This window comes from Phalacrocorax carbo, chromosome 1 (assembly GCF_963921805.1).
Source record: "Phalacrocorax carbo chromosome 1, bPhaCar2.1, whole genome shotgun sequence".
NCBI classification, from domain to species: Eukaryota; Metazoa; Chordata; class Aves; order Suliformes; family Phalacrocoracidae; genus Phalacrocorax; species Phalacrocorax carbo.
This window is the reverse complement of record NC_087513.1, coordinates 25,430,494-25,451,135: the sequence shown is the minus strand read 5'-3', so window position 1 is coordinate 25,451,135 and position 20,642 is coordinate 25,430,494. Positions and strand designations below refer to the sequence as shown.

The 20,642-nt window shown below is 39.3% G+C and overlaps 1 protein-coding gene across 8 annotated transcripts in view; it reads right to left on the bottom strand.

Moving 5' to 3' along the window:
• Positions 1 to 20,642, bottom strand: part of CADPS2 (calcium dependent secretion activator 2) — a 318,752-nt gene that overhangs the window by 192,051 nt on the left and 106,059 nt on the right. For all 8 annotated transcript variants that reach the window (XM_064446439.1, XM_064446493.1, XM_064446432.1 and 5 more), the window contains exon 3: positions 18,541 to 18,873. In XM_064446439.1, the coding sequence (XP_064302509.1) occupies positions 18,541 to 18,873 (333 nt within the window). The remainder of the gene's footprint in view (positions 1 to 18,540; positions 18,874 to 20,642) is intronic.

Genomic DNA, 20,642 nt, shown 5'->3' with positions numbered 1-20,642 from the left:
GCATGGCGCTCAGTGCTGGCTGAGATTAAACCACAACACTTTGATATGGCATTTCCCTACATTAAAGCTTTGAAAACATTAGAAAAGCAGATTTGAGATTTTCAGTACCAGCTGAAATATTCTCTCACAAACAGATTTCTGTTTATTCAGGGACTACCAACACCCAAACCCCAAGGAAAATCTTCAATGAGCCTTAAAATGAAGAGGAAAGTAAGCACATACAGTATTCACGCCAATCAGAATATATGTAACGGGAACAGTTAAAAAAGTGTATTTAAGCCCACTCAAAACTTAACATAAAGTATATGTTCATAGGTCAAACTTTCACTGTATGCAGCCAACACTGTAAGTGAGAAGACATTTGAAGAGTTAAATACTCACCATGTATTACTGAGAAAATCTCTAGCAAGAACGTTTATTTTACACTGTGATGTACAGATGTACCATGCAACTTAATTCAGTGACCGCTTCCCTAACAATCATCTTTCATATGTGACTGCTATTAACCTTTTAGAGAAACTGTAACAAGTTAAATGCCTTTTATCAACAGCTAACTTGATTAAACTCACCAGACAACCTTCGTCAAAATGATATGTCCCAAATGGGAAAGAATAATCCAATCTTTAAAAAGATGAGCTTCGAAGGATTCTTCAAATGCAATCCTCTGTTGAATATTATCTTTACTGAATAAAGTTGAAAAATATATTAATGGTTCAAAATTTGTCCTAGCCCAAATTGGAGTAAGCCTCCATATTTTACTGCATATTTTCATACTGACGGGAACTGATACTTTGTGAACAGGACACTCGGAAAAGTAGCATAAATGTATTTGCATAATAAAGAATGAGGTTTTTGTTTGCCTATTTGGATCTGAACAGACCCCAGCACTCTGGTTATCTACATGGGCTGAGGAGACAGTAGGGCTTCCCAGCCAGGATTTTCACTAATTTATGTGCACGGTCTTTTCCACAACACACTGTCATACCGTTGCTCTGCACTGATTGCCCAAATGAAACATTCTTTCCATTTTGTTTAAGATCATTGATGTGAAATTAAAATTGCTGCTCTGCTAACCTAAATTTCAAGATTTAAAAGATCTGTTTCTCTTCTTGGCCAAACCTTGATATGAAGATTGTAAATAAATAAATACAACTCAATAATGCACACAAATCACCTTTTTGCGTAGGTGTTTAGATGACAATATTTGAAGAAAGCCTGCTAAGCCCTCATATTTACAGAGGAAAACACTCTGTCACAATACTGAGTCTGCCATTAGTTTTCCTCTGATTTAATGCAAAGATAAAGTTGAAGCTATATTTGGTACACAGAGGCTGTTAATGATGCATTGTGGGGTTTTAGTGAAAAAGATACACTGACCTAGATACAAATATTTTAAATATTTATGCATAGCAGTCTGTTTAGACATCAAGGAGAAAAAAAAAACCAGACAGCAGGTACTTAGACTGTTAATGATTTGTCTTTAGCTAGTGTTTCTTGGACTGTATTTTCACAACAGCATTTCTCTGTAAGTATTAGAGACTCTTTGCATAGCCTTAGAGTTACTGTATTACTTGGACCTTACTACCAGCAGATTCTGAGAGGGAAAAACCCATTAAAAATGAAATTATAAAAGAAAACTCCAATATTAAAAAACCCCAGAATTTTATTTTATTCATTATATCAATGTTTTTTCATTTCATATCAGTGTTGATACACTGTCACAAGCTTGTCCATAAATGCCATGATTCTGGTGCTCTTCTCACCTTCTCCACAGTGAAGAGAATCAAGATGTATCAATTTTATGAACTGTATAAACACAGATCATAGAATCACAGAATCATTAAGGTTTGAAAAGACCTCTAAAATCATCAAGTCCAACTGCCAACCCAACACCACCATGTGTCCTAAACCATGCCCTGAAGTGCCACGTCTACACGTTCTTCGAACACCTCCAGGGATCGTGACTCCAACTCTCTGGACAGCCTGTTCCAATGCCTGACCACTCTTGCAGGAAAGAAATTTTTCCTAATATCCAATCTAAACCTCCCCTGATTCAGCCTGGGCCATTTCCTCTCATCCTATCACTTGCTAGTTGGAAGAAGAGACCAACACCCACCTTGCTACAACCTCCATTCAGGTAGTTGTAGAGAGCGATAAGGTCTCCCCTCAGCCTCCTTTTTTTTCAAACTAAACAACCCCAGTTCCTCCAGCTGCTCCTCATAAGACTTGTTCTCCAGACCCTTCACCAGCTTTGCTGCCCTCCTCTGGACACGTTCCAGCAACTCAATGTCCTGTATGTATATGTACACTGATTAGAAGAATGTTGACCAAGAGCAGTTTCACTACATTGATGCCCTTTTCTGCTACAACTAGCTCTTCAATCTTGCTTAGTTTCCTTCAAAATTAACTTCAAATTATTTTTGTAGCAGAGGCTTTATACTATAAAACAGAGTCCCAGAATTGCAAACCATGCCTCTTTCTCCAGTTATGTTTTGGTCTTGGTTGTAGCTCCTCTTGTCTTCATAATGCAACTACAACCCACTTGCTACACAAATGGTGGACCCTACTCAAATAGACTAGATAAAAAAGCAGGAAATTTAAGTATGTCTCTAATGGTACATACTTAGTGGCCACTGTGGACAATGAAAATAGTACACATGTAACCCTTCGCATGATTCTTGCTTGTCTGTTGTCAAAGAGTGGTTCATATCCCACAGCACTTATTCCAATGCATGCTTAAAAGTATATATGGCTGTTGCTTTCATGAGCACTACCTTCATGCACTTTCCACTAGGTAAATCATCAAGATTTAAACAATAAAACTAAAAGCACTTCAATTAGTTTATCCTATTTTTACCTATATTGCATTTATAAATTGTTCAAAAAGAAGTCCAGGAAGAATCTATTTACTTTAAGCTTAATGCAAGCCAAGACCCGTGGCTTTCCCAAGGAAATGATGGGTAGAGATGCAATAAAGCCTGCATAAAACAGAACACGTTATTTGTTTTAAAGCTTAAAAGCATATACACACAACTGAAAGAAACTGAAGCTGGCAAACTGATAGAACATTTAGTTTACAGAAGCCATTCCACTTCTACAAATCAGTCCTACAAGAATTAAAAAAAAGACAGAATTATGAATAATGCTTTATTCTAAATTGCTCACTTCACAAACTACTGATATACATATTGTTTTAGCATTTTGACCAATCTCCTAAAATGATGCTATTCTTCAAATAGCAAAATACATAATTATACTATGTACAGTTATAGCATCATAGAATCATAGAATGTCCTGAGTTGGAAGGGACCCACAAGGATCATCAAGTCCAACTCCTGTCCCTGCACAGGACAACCCCAACTTCACACCATATCTCTGAGGGCATTGTGAAAGTGTTTCTTGAATATCATCAGACTTGGCACTGTGACTGCCTCCCTGGGGAGCCTGTTCCAGTGCTCCACCACCCTCTGAGTGAAGAACCTTTTCCTAATACCCAGCCTAAACCTCCCCTGGCACATCTTCCTGCCATTCCCTCAGGTCCTGTCATTGGTCACCAGAAAGAAGAGATCAGCGCCTGCCCCTCCTCTTCTCCTTGTGAGGAAACTGCAGACCATGATGAGGTCTACCCTCAGTCTCCTCCAGGCTGAACAAACCAAGTGACTTTAGCTGCTCGTGTACAGTTTCTCCTCTAAACCCTTCACCAAATTAGTGGCCCTCCTCTGGACACTCTGTAGTAGCTTTATATCCTTAACGTACTCTGGAGCCCAAAACTGCACACAACACTCGAGGTGAGGCCGCACCAGCGCAGAGCAGAGCGGGACAATCCCCTCCCTCAACCAGCTGCAATGCAGGGCTTGATGCATTCCAGGACACAGTTGGCCCTCTTGGCTGCCAGGGTGCACTGTTGGCTCACATCCAGCCTGCTGTCGACCAGAACCCCCAGGTCCTTCCCTGCAGAGCTGCTCTAGAGCCTCTCGTTCCCCAGTCTGTATGTCTTGTTTCATCCCCCAAATGTTAAAGAAAATATCTTCCTGTTTTCTCTCTGGATTATACAATCATTTTACATGTGACAGACATAAGAAACACCCTGTTAGATCAGACAAATAGTTAATCCAGCCCAGAATTGTGTGTATGACAGTGACAGCTGCCAAGGTTATTTAGGGAAAATGCTAAATGTTATTTAGGGAAAAAAACCTGAGGAAAGCACATTGTGCTGAGAGAGGAGAATAATGGCAGGTTCTTACTGTTTACAGATCTAATCACTCTCAATATTAAGAAGATAAATCAAGGATGTGGATGCAAAGCATCATTCTTTTTTTTAACAGGAATGGAAAATTAAGATCTGTAATATGTCACACTATAAACATATTTTATCCAACTGTATCTTGTTTTTCACATCCAGGTATTGGAGTTAAGGTGTGCTGTCAAGACAGACTCTACACACTCATCACAGCACTGTGTCTTCCACAATGTAAAAGTCACACTCTTCAGTTGTTGCTCACTATGTAAAACATCTTCCACCCCAACTTTGCTACCACAAGATTATAAATATCCACACACAAAACAGTTTAACTTTCACTTATTTTCCACTCAAGTCTTTGCCTCATTATTTGTATGGGTGTTCTTCCTACAGCTAGGCAGTGAAAAAAGCTTCAGAGCTATGCAATCCAAATAAAGTATCTTTTCAGTGAGAAACCTAGGGTCCCTAGATAACAAATGGAGAGACAGAGAAGCCTCCAGAGGGTTATTAAAAGCACTTAAGCAGTTATCTAGTGCCTACCATAAATACTGTGGAGGTCCCAACTGCACTGCTAATCTCTGGTAGGATGATCAAAGAAATGAAGAAATGGGTGTTCTTATTCTCCTTCTCATCTTCCCCCAGATCCTGCTGAAATAGATACTGGCTTCTCCTTCAGTACAAGTTGCTCTGAGGTTCTGGCTAGGGAATACCCTCCCACATCCACCCCAACCAGAAAGTGATGGGCTTTAAAAGAGCTATGACTCACGTCCTGATTCTCCTTAGAAAAACCCTTCCGCCCTCCTCCTCTCCCACCACCTGCACAGAGATTACCATATCCAAGACAACCCAAAGATTAGCATGCAAACCTTGTTGGTATATGCATATTCATGACCTATAATACTAAATGGGCTCACAGTGTTTTATATTTTCCTAAAATTATCCTTGCTTCAGAAGGAAATCCCCTCTTTTTTGCTTACCCCCCTCACTCTCCAAAAATATCATGCAGAATGTTTTCTTGCCTTATTAATCACTGATTAGATTTTCTTTAGAGTAATAAAACCAAAGAGAATGTATGCAACTAGGGCAATAAATGTTAATGAGCGTTGCTTTAAGTAAGCAAAAACACCTTGAATGTCATGCCAATATTTTTCCACAAATAATTATAGGTGGCTGACTTAACTAGATAGAAAACTTAAAATTCAGGCTGACAACTCACAACTGAAGCACTGATTTATCACAGATTTTAAAAAAACTGTGTATGATGTTGTTTTCAAAATGCACCATGAAAAAACCAGCACCCCAGACAAAACACTCACTTGCTTATAAACAGTTCTTTCAAATAGTTAAGATGTTTCTCTTTAGTTAAAGGTCTGCATTTGTATTTAAATATACAATATCTGAGCATTTTAATGATAATCTTTTTTAAAAATAGCTAATAATTTCTTCAAGAAAATAAGAAAATCACGGGGTAGAAGGATACTACTGAAGCTGTTTGTAAGTATCATAGAGAGAAGTTAGAAGATGACAGAAATGGAATCCCATTTTCTTCCTTTCTGTTCAATACCACAGCATTAGCTAGAGAATGTTCTGTATTGCTACCTTTTTCTAGAAGTCAGTGGTATTAGTGATGTGTACATACTTGTCCATAAAAATCAAAATCCCAAATAGTTGAGTAAGGACTAAAAAATTCTGTTTAAAATTCCTCTCATGGTCAGGGCATGTACAAAGCTTTCTTTCCATGTGTATACTCTAGATACACAATAAGATATGACCAGCTGTTCTCCCTGATGAAGAATTGTAACCTGCTACTTCAATCAAGCACCTGTTTACACAGTACTCCACAAAACCCTTCTAAGCTCTTTCCTCACATCAAATTTCTTTCATATCAGCAGAGAGGTTGAAAAATTTCTAGGCTGACCACAGCCAGATCTTCACCAACTCTCTACTCCATTCATTCCCAAAAGTGAGAAGTGGGCTATTAATCAAATTGTTTTCATTTTCCTACTGTTCTTCATGCTCAGGACTAATAATGAATACAACAGGATTCTTGGCTGCAAGTTGAGAGTAAGAAAGAGCTCATGTTTGGAGTGAGGTCCAAAAGAAACATATTATAGATTTCAGTCTATCTTCTGTTTACGTAATGATCAGGAAAAAGACCTTAACAAGGAAAACTAAAAAATATTGCTTAAGAGCATGTACCTAGTAAGTCCTTAAAATGAGGAACAACTTTTTTTTTGTGATGCAAGGAAAGAGCAACACCTGTTTTACATTACAAACAACTGTTACTCTACTGGAAGAAGACTTTAAGATCAGAAAATTCCCATGTTTACAAACAACTTCGCTGGTAACTCTTATCTTAGAAAATAGGTCAGAGAACACCATCGGTTATCCCAGAAGAAAGACAAACTCTATTTAGCCCAACCTAGAAACATATGTCTCCAACTTACTAGAAAACACCTCTAGTGATAAAGACTCCATATGGTCTCTAAGTAGCCAACTCTAGTTAAATGTTAGTTGAGGATTTAAGAACCCTCAGGAAGGGTCTACTTGATACTGCTCTCTAGGTTGCATTGCTTGGCTAGATCTCCACTGACCATAACAAGGGTTTGACACCTAGCAAACATGTAAACAGGAATATTTAGGTGTTTGCATCAAGAAATGTGTACCATTGTCAGCACCTCCTATCAACATTCTCTTCATTTCTGTTCTAAGTACAAGACACAGCACTACAGAAACATTGGTTATATAGGCAATTTTGAGGTTATTAAGTCCAGCCTCCTACTTGGTAACAGCAGATGAGAGAGCCGTGGCTATGTCAAGCCAAGTTCCGAAAACCTCCAAGATGGAGATTCCACAGCTCAATGTCCTCTGCAGGCAGAGGGGGAAAAACTACTCTGTCAGTCTCCTATGTTTCTTCTAAGGTAGTCCAGCGTTATCTCATCTGCAATTACAGGACATTGTTGGCTCTTACTCAACCTGGCATCCGCCCTGCCATCGACCCTCCGTGCCATGCCATGCTTTTCAGTAGGGCTGCAATTCAACCAGCTGGTTCTTAGCCCATATTCATACCCAATTACCCTGCCCAATCTGCAAAACCTTCTGCTTCTCTTTGATGAACTTCATGAGGTTTCTTTTAGCTTAATGCTCAAGATCACCTTTAACCATTCAGCATGCCAGCTGCATCACCCTCCCCTTCAGTTTAGCACTGTCCACAAATGCACTGAAGATATGTTTTGTCTCATCATCCAAGCTGTCAATTAAAACACTTAATAATACTAAACTCCAGAGTACTGTGTTCCCAGCTACCATGTAAATCCATGTAAACTAACAACGATTACCTTTATGCATGTCAACATGGATTGCAAGAGGTTGTGCTCCACAGTCTTTCCAGGGACTAAGGTAATACCTATAATTCTCAGACTTTCTGTACAATAGTATGGTTTGTTCCTGAGCTCTTTATGTTTTCTTAAGGAATCAGCCCACTCCTTGGCTCTACTTCTCCCCACATGGCAGCTTCTCAAGTGTATCTGCAAAGCAATTCTTTAGAGGGTAAGTTCGCAGATTACCTTCTCAGCCTTCCTCCAACTCTTGAACCGTCAACTGGAGATTTCTGCAGCCCAGCTGCTACCTGTGGTCACGCTCACCCCCAACTCTTCCCTGTTTGTGAGTAGCAGGTCAAACAGAGCTATAATCCCAACTGCTCCTTTTGCATTTGTGTTCAGAAATTATCACCATCACAGTCCAGAAACTTCCTCGATTGCTTGCACAGTGTCATGTTACCTTCCCAGCAATTTGGTGGCAGGTGTCTGAAATCCACCATGAGGATCAAGGCCTGGCACTGGGACTCTTAATTGTTTGTTGATAGCCTCATCCTCTTGTTCAGGTGGTCAGTAACTGACCCTCACCATATCATTAACAACATTACTTTCCCTTCTCATATTGACCCAGAGACTAGACTTCTTGTTTGTTGCCCAAATAGTGTAGATGCTATAGAATAGGCATTAGTGTAGACACATTTATGAATGCTTTCCTTTCTGAGAAGGAACGTTATTGTCTCCCTTGTAGCCTTCTACCATATGTATCTACTCCACATGCATTGCTTTTTCATTTAACCCTGGGATTAGCTCCCTATCGTTTAAAAAACCTAGCTTAAAATCCTCCATGTTAGGTTAGGAATCGTATCCACAAACATGTACACGCTTTCTTGTCAGATTAATTCTTACAGTCTTGTCAGATTCATCACTTCTTACTAGTTTTTCCTCAAAACCAGGTGCCATAACCAAAGGTCAAAGCCTCACTGATTACATCAATTATGCAGGTTGGATGTGTCACCCTGGACCATCTTTGCTTTCAGAGACTTACAGTCACCTTTGATCTCCCCAAGGTCATGTCACTGGTGCTCGCACAGACAAGCAGCGAGGGGCAGTAGCCGGAAGGCTGGACAGGCCTCAGCAACCTCTCTGCAACATCACAGATCCAGGCTAGAAGCAAGGAAAAAGGTATGGCCAGCCAATGGGTGCTTTTGTCCTGGATAGGGTGAAGTCACCAAACACTAGCACTTGTTGCTTCCTCTTTGTGCTTTGGTCCCAATCCCATGACCTCAGGTGTCCAACATACATTCTTCCACAACAGGACTCACTCCCCTTCCTCTGCTGCCAGGGTCCTGAACCAGTTTTCTAGATGAACAACTGCAAAGAGACAGGGAGCTGTCTCCTGATGCCAGAAGTTACAAGCTTCCATCTTCCACCCTCCTGGAAATATGGGAATGGGAGGAAACCACTAAAATTAAACAGGTGGGAAAAAAAAACCAGTTACAAAAATCCTGCTATCCATATGTAAAATGTAGTAGTTGCTCCAGTATGGTAAAACTGGAATACTGGTAGATAAGTTTCTCTAAGGAGGCATAGGTGTTTCAGGCACCTCAGGCTGTCTCCAGTCTCCTGAGCAAAGACACAGTATGGGGAGAAGGCTGTGCCAGACTGATTGGAGCATGATTCTACAGTACTCCTAGGAATAAAACAAAGGTACTCCAGAAATGGTATGTACCTTTGGAGGCTCTCTCAGGCATGGCTCAGTATTATGTTCCCTCATTTACGGGCAGTCCTAGTGTTCCCGCATTAGAAAAGCTTGGCACTGCATGATCAGTTAGGAAAACAGTTTATTCAGAAGTGATGGAGGGATTGCCTCTTCCCTTACTTCGTTTGCAAAGGGACATTACTTCTATCATAGCCCCAGAGCACTTACCATACAACTGCACCTTTCAACTGCAGCTGGAAGTCAACATTTCTACAAAATGAGTAGCTTCAATTTTATTTCAGATTTTTCTTGTTTATAGCTAAAATGCCTGGAAGTCAATTTATTTTTCTGTTATCTCAATAAACAGATTCCTATAGAGGACACAAAATACAGATGAATCCTATTTCTACTCTTCTCTTACTCTTTCCCTTCCCAGCACGCTGTAAGCTTGTAGACTACTCTACTCGTGTTACTGACCAAAAAAGGGTTATTTCAGTTGGCTCGAGAATTTTTCATGCCTGTAGCAGAAAATTAAAATGAAAATAACCTACCTATCTATAGAAGACCTATAGAGAGAGAAACAGGCACTTTCTTGTAAACATGTCAGAAGTTTGAAATGATGAACATCTAATCGCAAAGCAGACAGCCTCAGCACTGACACCAGACTGAATCTGGATGATACGATCAACTAACTTTGAGTCTTGTAATATAAAATATGGGAATAAATGAAATGCCAAGGAGCACGTCCCTGCATGACAGCTCTTCTGTTCGGAATCAATCCTCTTTTGGGGTGAGAGGGTGTCTGGGCTGCACAGCCTGGAAGATTAGAGCTTGAGAGATTAGATCCTAGAGATTAGGACAGCCTCAGCAGAGGACACAGCTGAAAAGGTGACCTGAGAGTTCTCTCAGTTTAAGGACAGCCACAAAAACACCTTCCTAGAGGACAAAAAACAAACACACAAATTATAGCATATTCAAAGAGAGCTGCAGATCTCTCAGTCATTTGACATACATCATTATTCTTGCACAGGACAGTCTATCCTCTATTACGGCTGTGCTTTGATATTTCTGTTTAAAATATGTATCTACCACATATATTTGCCGGCTCGTTTCCAAATTTACCTGCATATTTCCCTTTGGAGTGATTGGGGTGCAGGAAGCCATATGAACCTTGTCCAGGCAGCCAGCTGCAAAGAAACTTCCTCTTAAAAATTTCAAAAATGGGGGAAAAACGCAGCTAAACTTCAGAATAAGACATTCAGTACCAGTGAGTGAGGGGGGATACAGAAACATAGGCTCATTCTTTTCCTGTGGCTTCTTCAGCTGCTTCTGCTGGCTTCACACCAGCTCCTGAAGCCACCTCAGAGGACGAAAAACCCTGCAGAGGAACAAACCTAAATAATCAAATTGATCCTTGGGATGGAAGTGACTGTTCTAAGCAAAACCACTTTACTTTGAATTGATAATGAGGGAATACAGAATACCACCACGTCTTAGAACAGGGGACAAATGCATGCTAAGGGTCATTAACTTATTCAGCTTGCTCACAAGCATTCATTCAAATGCACATATAAGCTAGGAAACAGACACATTAATAAACTTAATCATCAGTCTGGAAATGTGGCTGTAAAATTATTTGTTTTCTATTTATTTACCTGAAGACACAGAATCTCTCCTTAAAAATAAAAAACCTTTTGTTTTAAAAAATGCTACAGCCTTTGGGAGAAAAGACTTATTTTTATTGCTTAATACCAAACCAGAGGAATTTTATCCTCAGCTGGTAATATTAAGCAAGATGAGTCAAATGCACTGGTGATGTTAATATAAATGCAAGTTAAATGCTGGGTATATTTGGCTTTGACTGTTGAGGCAGCTTAAGTCCCTTGGATCTGGAACTCAGGAGAATGTCAAAACAGCATTAATTACTTCATGAAGGCTCCAAAAGAATATTTTAGGGAAAGAAACACAGGGAAAGGTAATAAATAGAAGCTTAAAGGGATCTGCTTTAACCCAGGCAAAAACAACTTCCGTATTTTTTGTGGTTCGATGCCCATTCTGCTGCCACTTTCCTGAACTCCCTGAATGCCAAGGACAGTCTCAGAAAACAAAACAGCTTGAAAGAAAGATCTGCAGCCAAAATCCCAATGCTGATGATTTCAATCCTCAAAGGAGGGGAGATGGGTAACTCTCTGATGACTCTCAGTCACACCTGGCTTACCTCTTGTGACAAGAAAGGTGATACAGAGGAGAACAGGCCTAGAAGGATGCTAACTTAGAAAACAGAAGTAAATCCACTAGTCTAAGAGTGCTGGTAGTCTCTCAGGCTTCTAGAGACCATACGTGTCCAAATCCTTCATGCAGATGGAAAACAAAACACCACAAGGACAGAAGCCACATACGCACAAAGAGAGCTCTATGATAGGAAAAAAAATCCACAAATAAATTTTGTTTTAAAAGTGATTAAAAGTGAAAAAGCTATCCCTCAATGTATTTTCTTAACACTTATACTCAACAAGTAAACCTTTGAATATTTTCATGGTTTTCAGATGTCCCACTCAAGTTTTCCTTTTAAATGCAGCTGTCAAAGCCAATTTTTCTCACCCAATAGCTGAATGTAGAAGGATACTGCAATACCTCAAGTACTGAAAATACATTACTGTTGCCAACACACCATTTCTCTCTGGAATTTTCTCCATATTCCTTCAACTACCAACATAAAAATTGCAAAGTACTTCTCCATTATGTAACTGGCAAGGCTTTTAAATGTTGTTCAGAGCCAGGTATTTAAATATACTGAAAAAGTAACTTGCTTCTCTGAGGATGCTTTAATATTCTTTCCATCATTCTTCTATCATTAGAGTAAATGAGAACAAATCAACACCCCTTGGGGCAATCAGCGACTTTTTTTTCCAAAGTAAACTCTGCTATTATAGAAAAAGCACTTTTTTAGAGGAGCTAAATATTTTTTTTTCTTTTTAAATATCATCAACGTGTGTTAACAGAACTGAATCACTTGGGGGTTCCAAGACTTCCTTTTTCACCAGAACTCACATTATTAAGCTGAAATTCCAAACTGACCTGACATACACTGTTCAGCTTAGCTCTGGATTTTTCACAGTCCCATACAGAAGTAATCTTAGGAGGAGTATTTGACATTGCAGCACTATCTTCCAAACCACTGAAGATTTTGTCTTGAGCAAGACCGCTCCAGACTTCTTGAACAGAGGTAAAAGACAAATGAAGCAGCTCAGCAAAAAGCACCTGAAAAAATATAACTGTTGAAATAACTTTATATTAAACTCCTATGTGCACGTAATTAAGAGTGACATCTCATGAAGAGGAGACGTCTAAAATCCTGTGAGAAATGACAGTTTATTTCTCCATTGAAATAATTGGTTTGAATTATTCTGCTCTCGCTCAAGAACAGACAATGGCAGATCTTTTTTCCCCTTGAAGAACAGAGAAATATCAATCAGAAAGAAGATTTATTTTTTTTTTTTTGTGAGGAGGAAGGCATGGGAGAAGATATATTCTTGTATTTACAGGTACTAGAAACCAATAGAGTTGATGTGTGAATAAGCCTGAAGTGTGAACATTTGAACGTTTCTGTTATCAAAGGCATGAAACACTTCTCAGGCTGACAGACACATATGACAGTTTTAAAGCACTGACCTGTTCTGTACGGAAGCATGCCGTTATTGCATCATGACTGCGTGCAGAAACTTTCTAAACTCACATTTATCACATGAAAATGCAGTCAACACCTGAATACTAACAACAGCTCTATAGCCTCCCACAGTCCCACAAAAGTATTGCTTTTCTGCTCCCAAGAGACCTCCCAATACCACTGCGCTCCCTTCTGCCCACCGAGAGCCCAGACAGCTTCTCCCCACGCTCCTGTCCTGCTTGCTGTCTGCTCTGCAGTCGCTGCAAAACTGCCTTTTATCTAGAGAGAAAATAAATCCTGCCCCAGGCCAGGGGCCTGCTCTGGCTACCCAGCAGTAACCTCTTACCAGGTAAGGCTTGAAGGTAGCAGATCTCCCATATAAAGCAGGTGATCAGCGCAAGGGATTTTTGTTTGTTTTCTAAATAGGGGCGTAGGAATATCTTAGGCAGGGTAAAAACACATTTTTGGCCCAGAGGTACGTTTAAGACAGTGGATGTCTTACCTAACACCTGATGCTATCTCAAAAATACAGCAATGGACCTTACCAGCATTTTTCAGAGGTTACCTTGTTGTACCAGGTATAATTTTTTCACGAAATAACTAATGACAGTCATTGGTGACCATTGGAAGGATACTGGCTTAGCTGAAGGCCTGGTCACATAATAATATCTCAGGGAGCCAGTATCTTTTGACTAAAAAGACTCCCAATTCTTTCCTGTGCCTTGCCCTACTTAAAAAATTAATTAATCTGTTTAAGTTTTGGCCTATATACTAAAGGGAATCCTAACACTTGTTTAATTACTTCAAGAAGATGATTATCAGCTCCACAATGAAACTTTCTGTAGGAAGATATAATTATTCTTTATGCTTCATGAAGTTGCATTTGTCCCTATAACTTACACAGGGTATGAAAGTTTCTAAGAAAAATATCCAGAAATATGGGAAATTCTGTGATCCATGACATAAATTCACTACTTTTCATGATTTTACTGAGCAAAGGATCAGAATTACAAACATTCAGAAGTCATGAAGGCCTTGTTGCAAATTAAATCGCCCTTAATTTGGCTCATTTCCAAAACCGCATAATTAACTGGACTTCAGTGAAGCACTGGGTGAAACAGTCCAATTGTACTGAGCACCATAAGCAGACTCCAGTTCAGGAGAAATTCTTGACAGAAAATATTCTCATAATTAAAAATACAAAGGTTTATTATGGAAGACACAATATAGTCCATCATTCTCAGTAATAGACACATACAGAGAGTTACATCTTGAAAAAAGCTAAAGATAATAAAGGATGTGAACCAGACACAATACAAGGCTTTTAAATAGAAAATTATGTCTTGCAGCAAAGTACCATCTAAAGCTATTTCCAGAGAATTACGTTTGTGGTTGATTCCCCTAAAGTCAACAGTAGAAGACTTAGCAAATAATTCTTCTTAAAAAATGCTACATTATTCTCAAAATTATTTATTACCTTTCAGAAAAGAGAATGTGACTTGCAAGAATTCTTTCGTTATGAAAATCAGTGTTGTTCTCTGCTCCTCACACCCAAGACAAAGGGTTTAGATCAGCTTAAAAAGTTAACCTTATAAGGGTACTTCAAAATAAAATAAACACTGCGTGGAGTCATGATTTACCTGATACATAAATTCTGGTACTGGTGAAGTGGTATAATAATAGCACATGACCACACATCAGTGAGTTCGACTTTCAGTTTGACTTTCTGCATCAAAGTTATCCTCTACAGCAGTGAATAATTAAAAAAAAAAAAAAAAGACTATATCATGATTGATCTCTATAAATCAAAGAAGTCATTACAACACACTGTGGCCAGGCATCTCAAAAGGATGCTCATTAAGTCAAGGAGCTCATTAAGTCCCAGCTAACTGGCAATCATAAAACACAGGTCAAGGGAACAAATTATAAATAAAAATCAGGTGAAAGTGTCAGCACTTACCAAATTGAATCTTTTCATCACAAAGAGATATAGGTGGCTGACAGCAGTTGCTGGCCTTTCTCTAGGTTGTAAAGTTGAAAACAAGATCATAGAAGGAATCTTCAACATCCTAAAGTGAACGTCCTGTTAATGTTCACTACCTAAGGACAAGCTTAGGCATTTAGTATACATTAGAAGATTGTGAAAAAAAGTTGTTCTTCAAAGAAAAGTGCATAAATTTCTCATAGCTATGTGGACTGTTTTTGACAGTGTCAGAGAACTGCTCTGTTACTATTCACTTTATTTTTTTATTAAGTTCTTGTGCCGATAGAAGGAACACTGTCTCTCACTGCTGTCACACAAAGGATGGAGAGTGTCACCTGTATGGACCCGCAGCAACCCACACCCTAGCAGAACTGTCTGATGAGCTGCTGCAAGATACCCAAGGGTTTAAAAGTTGAAGGGAATGCTCCATTTAGAATAGGCTAGGAAGCAAAAGCTGCTGAAAACCAGTAACAAGTTTCCAAATGGAGAGAAAGTCGCGAGGAGGAGGCTGGCAGACAATACCTCCTACTGTTACAAATAGCATCCTTGCCTGCTTAGCAGCCCTGTAGGTGCAGGATAATTTACTCTTATCATCAACATTGTAAGACATTTTTCTGTTTCCCGTTTGCAAAGGGCTGGAAGGAACGAAAAAAAAGGGGGAAAGAAAAATACAGAGTTTTCTGCACAAATTATAACTATACAGATTTGCTGTTAAGGGCAGCTGTTTCTCCGAGCTGCAAAATACACAGGATTTCATATATCTGATTCTCCGCTAGAAGCGCAGGCTAGAAGCCAACTCATCAAAACCTGTATCAAAAATACAATTTCAACATCTGTTTGGACTTTCACTTATCTCACTGCTCCCAGACACTATTGATTATCATTATCTGCAAGTCTCTAGTATTCTAAACAGCAGCAGCAAAGGGAAATGAAAGTGAGCATTTTCATGCAAAGACAGACAGAGGCTTCTAGGGCAGAATGAAAACTGCTGGTGCTGACTGAAATCTGAGTTTAGCTTCATCTCATCTATAAATACACTGTCAATAGAAAGGAATAAGATACAGCCTAAACTAAATATTTATTAAAACTATAATGAGAAATAAGGGATTTTGCCAAAGGAGGAAAGGTATTACTTTATCAGAGACTGGTTGCTGTCTGCAATACACTTCCCAGAAAGGCTATGGTTGTTATAATTTCCTTTGCAACAGCCTTCTCCTCATACCTTTGGTGTGTCATGTGCTTGACTGGACCACAGGAACAGGATATAAGATGTATGGATGGCAGCAACTCTGCTGGAGTACACGATGAAAGTTTTTGCTTTAGCTAAGTAACCTCATCCTTGCCTTGGAAAAAATCTTCAGAGTGCTAGAACCCCAAACAAGAAGGGTATAGGCTTGAAGCCTTTACCTCTCCATTCTTCCCAGCTTGAAATATGTAGGTGCTCCTATAGCTGCTCCCAAAGAGGTAAGTGTGTCTTTCTTCCCATCCTCCAATATCTATATGAAACCAGGGTAAACAATGTGTACTTTGGAGACCTGCACAGGAGATTGTACAACCTTCAGTGCTCAAAATCAGAAAGAGTATGAGAAGGGTCTTCTCTTAATCCCACTGAGTCATTTTTGCACGCATCAGGATGATCAATCAGTCTTTCTCCCTTCCTACCTACCACAAGATTATTTCCTCTTTAATTTGCAGTTAAAAAAGAACAGAACAGGACCCCATGCTCAAAATTCTACTGTGGTAGAAGACAAAAATGAGTCACTGCAATGTATCAGTCTCTAGTATGTGGACCAACAGAGAAAAATTTGTTGATATTTACCAACCAGTTTTGTTCCATCAACATTTCTACAATTACGAACCAAAACAAAGCAGCCTTCAAGTACACAAATGCAAGAACCTCGTGGACTGTATCATCAGAACCACTTCCAGACTAAGAAAACAATTTTTTGTTTGTTTGTTTACTTGTTCAAAGCTCTACAATCACATTTGTTTGTGTTCTTCTAGCACAACATAGACTAACAGCAGATCTTGACCATTCACAGTGACATATGAAGTAAGATTTAGCAATCATCAGACACCACACACGAATGAGGAATCCATACAGAATTTCTACTGTAAGTAACAGGTTATCTATTTTGAGGAAAAAAAATTATTTTTTCATGTTTTCAAGTATTGGAACAGGTTGCCCAGAGAGTTTCCACTCCTGGAAGTTTTAACACCTGGCTGGATAAAGCCCTCAATAACCTGGTCTGTCCTCACAGTTGACCCTGCTTCAAGCAGGAGGTTGGACTGAATGACCTCCTGAGGTCTTTTCCAAACTGAATTCTCCTATGCCTCTATGTTCTGTTATATTAAAAACTCACATAAGCAGGATTATCCCCCAAGCTTTCAGTGCTGCTTCATCTTGTTACCAACCTGCATATCCCAGAGGTTACCTTCATGATATAAATATATGTGAATTAAGAGGCAAAAGGAAAAAAATGGGGCAAACGGGGAAAAAAAGGAAATATTTCTTCTCTTTCCATTCAAAATGCTGCTTATTCAGAAGTCTCTTTCCACCCTGTCAGTAAAGAGCTCACAGTGAAAACGGAAGCCCTCATGCAGAGTAAAATATTGCACTTTCTCATTATGAAAGTTGGACCTATGACCCTGAGAAGGATTAAACACTGCAGACGTTTCATAGAACACTTATATGATTACATACCACACTACTCCATAAAGGAAGTAGGCAATAATGTCCAAGATTCCTCATTTGTCCCCGTATTAAGATGGCCCATAACTACAAGCCAGCCTTCAGCAAAATATGTGAAAAACAATTTAGCTGTAATCTGGTCTACTATTTTATAGACAGTGTAGGAAGCTGTAAAAGCTCAGTTTAAATGCCACAGCCACACTGGTTGGTTGCAAGACTTTCAAAAAAACCTTGGTTTTTTTAGGTTTTTCCTCCCTGAGTAGCTGCTAGTTTACAGTTGCATCACTATGAAGACTGGCCAGATAAAATATTTTAACATACCATTTACACTACTGATTAGCAATAGATTACACATATAAATCCAAATATGACTGCTGAATAGAATGTTTGTCTCAGCCTTAGTAATTTATGGGGAACATCCCTCTTATCCAACAGAATATCGAAGTAAAAATGTACAAATTAGCTTTGTAGATGGTGTTTGAAATGAAGCATGCTGAGTTCTAACACACCGAACTTCTAGACACTGGATGGCCAAGACGATCCCGAATTCAACCACCTGTCACCCATCAGGCAGGAAATTTCTTTTAAAGATACATACACATACACACAAATGCATGTACAAACGTACATATGTAATTTATATGAGGGTATGCAGGTATATAGACCATTCTGCAGAATCACCCAAATCACTGGAGTTGTGACACTGTAAGAGGTGTCAGGAGATCCCTGTAGCATAAGTACCATATAATCTGGCATACCCTTTTTCCGAGTGCTCTCCAGCAACCAAATGATGCAGATTCCTTCCTGAGGGGTCTCATCTCCTTGGACTGTGGAGATGCACTTAAAACTGAAGGCTTCTGCACATAGGGAGGAAGCACTTGACCTGCTGCTGGGGGCGAGATACTTTGGAAACAACAGAACCGAGTGACACCGATACTTACTTGGCAGGCATTATAAATCAACTGGTGTTCCAATTTTTTGATCCCTAGAATCTGCTGGAACATTTCATAAAGCTGTTCCTTGCTCAGAATCAGCTCCGATACAGCACTTAAGGCCATTCTATTCGGCTGTTTGCAAAAGTCCTCTTCTCCCCTGTATATCGCATCGTATTTGGCTAGCCAAGAACTTAGCACTGTCTCTTTGCTTAATCCATCGATTTCTGGCAAACTTCGGACCCTCTTTTCTATGTTTTTCTTAAAAACATCTCTGAAGTCATTTGCAGAACATCCTCCACTGTGGACCATTCTTGCAACCCGGTCACTCTTGAGAAATACCTTTTAAAATAAAAAAGAAAAAAAAAGGAACAGAGAAAGTTAGGCATGGATACAAACACAAAACAATCCCTTATAAAGGGATTACAAACTAGTATTTTACTTCTGTGTAAGATGGCTTTATAAGGAAGAGTTATACAGACCAAGTTTGCTATATTTTTCACACAGAAACAAGCAACCATGTTGAAAAAGTTTCTGCATTGAGCAAGTACTCTAAACTAAGTAGCTTTTAAAGTATTTATGCACAAATTTACAACAGCTAACTAGAATGAGGTTTGAATTAACAGCAGTTAATTTAAAACTTACCTACAAGATTTAATTAGTCTTTCCTCCATTAAAGCCATAGAAGTCTAAAGTACTTGCAAGTAACTCATGGATAAGCTACAGTGTCTTAAAACTCAGGAGTATTAGTTAAATTATGACCTTTAAGCCAGCCAAGAATCTGATGGAAGGTGAGACAGAAATCCAGGAAACAAAAAAAACCTGGAGAAATACTACAATCAATATTAACAATAGAGGGAAGCAGGACTCAAAAATACAGAACTGATTCTACTACTGTAGATACAGTACTGGAGACACAGTATGGGATTCTCTGTGTAAAATACCCAAACAAAAACCAACACAAAAACCCCCTCCCGGGCAAATGACAACAACAAACCAATTAAATCAGCATCAGCATTCTGTGACAGCTTTTCAGTGTTCAAGGACGGTTGCATTCATCTCTTCTAACACAGGCCTTGGCGAGGTTGATCCACCCAGGCACTGTGCGTGGCCCGCTCATTTTAGTAGCAAGTCTCATGAAATTGTTCCTCTACAAAATGCAACCAAGAAAAAGATGACACTGCAGCTTGATCAGCCGTGTAAACAACTGACATCTGCTTGGAACAAGAGATAAACTGCTCATGTCGTTGAATGGACAACTCAGGGAGAACCCCCTGGCTTCCTGCAGCAGAGGGAGATGGGTCAAGGCACTCTGCCCTGCAAGGCTTGGCTGCTGGGCGACTGCTTGGGCGCCACACGAACACCCCAAGCACTGCTGGAATGCAAAGAACAGATGGGATACCACATAGTCTAAACAGACTTCCTATAGATCACCTTTCTCACTGTTGCGGAAGATGAGTTAGCTATGTGTTTTCAGATAACCACTTTAGTCACTGAGAGCTATGAAAATGCGATGAATGGAGATGACAGCACAGTAGAGCTCTGACTCCATATGCTACATGTTGGAAGACAGTGTACCTATCAACCAACCTAAAATATTACTGTGCTTCATTTAGAAAACATAAAACAGCAGTAGGAGAGGAGCTAAAAAGCTGAGCAGAGAGGAGTGCACAGGTGGAAACAGATCAAGAAAAACATACTCTAAGAGTTCCGGTGCATGTTGATGCATGTTTCCCTGTAGCATATTTTAAAATGCAGTCACTTACAAAATATATCGTTCAACAGACATCCTAATTGATGTTAAACAAACCATCACCAATACCTGCTAATTTTATTGTCTAACTGTACCATGATAGATTTCCTTTTTTGGAAACATAAGTATCTAAGGTTAAGCTCTTATTTATAAAGGGACCTGATATGGTTACTGTCACTTAATACCGATATTAATTTCCTAAAAACACTACAAAAATATTGAATCTCATTTCAAAACAAATAATAATCAGAAGTTCCACTCAACAATAAAACTTATCAACACAAACAGGTACAAGGATATTAAACCTTTCCTTGTTTTAACAGTCTGCAATTACAATTGATTCATTCCTCTAACAGCT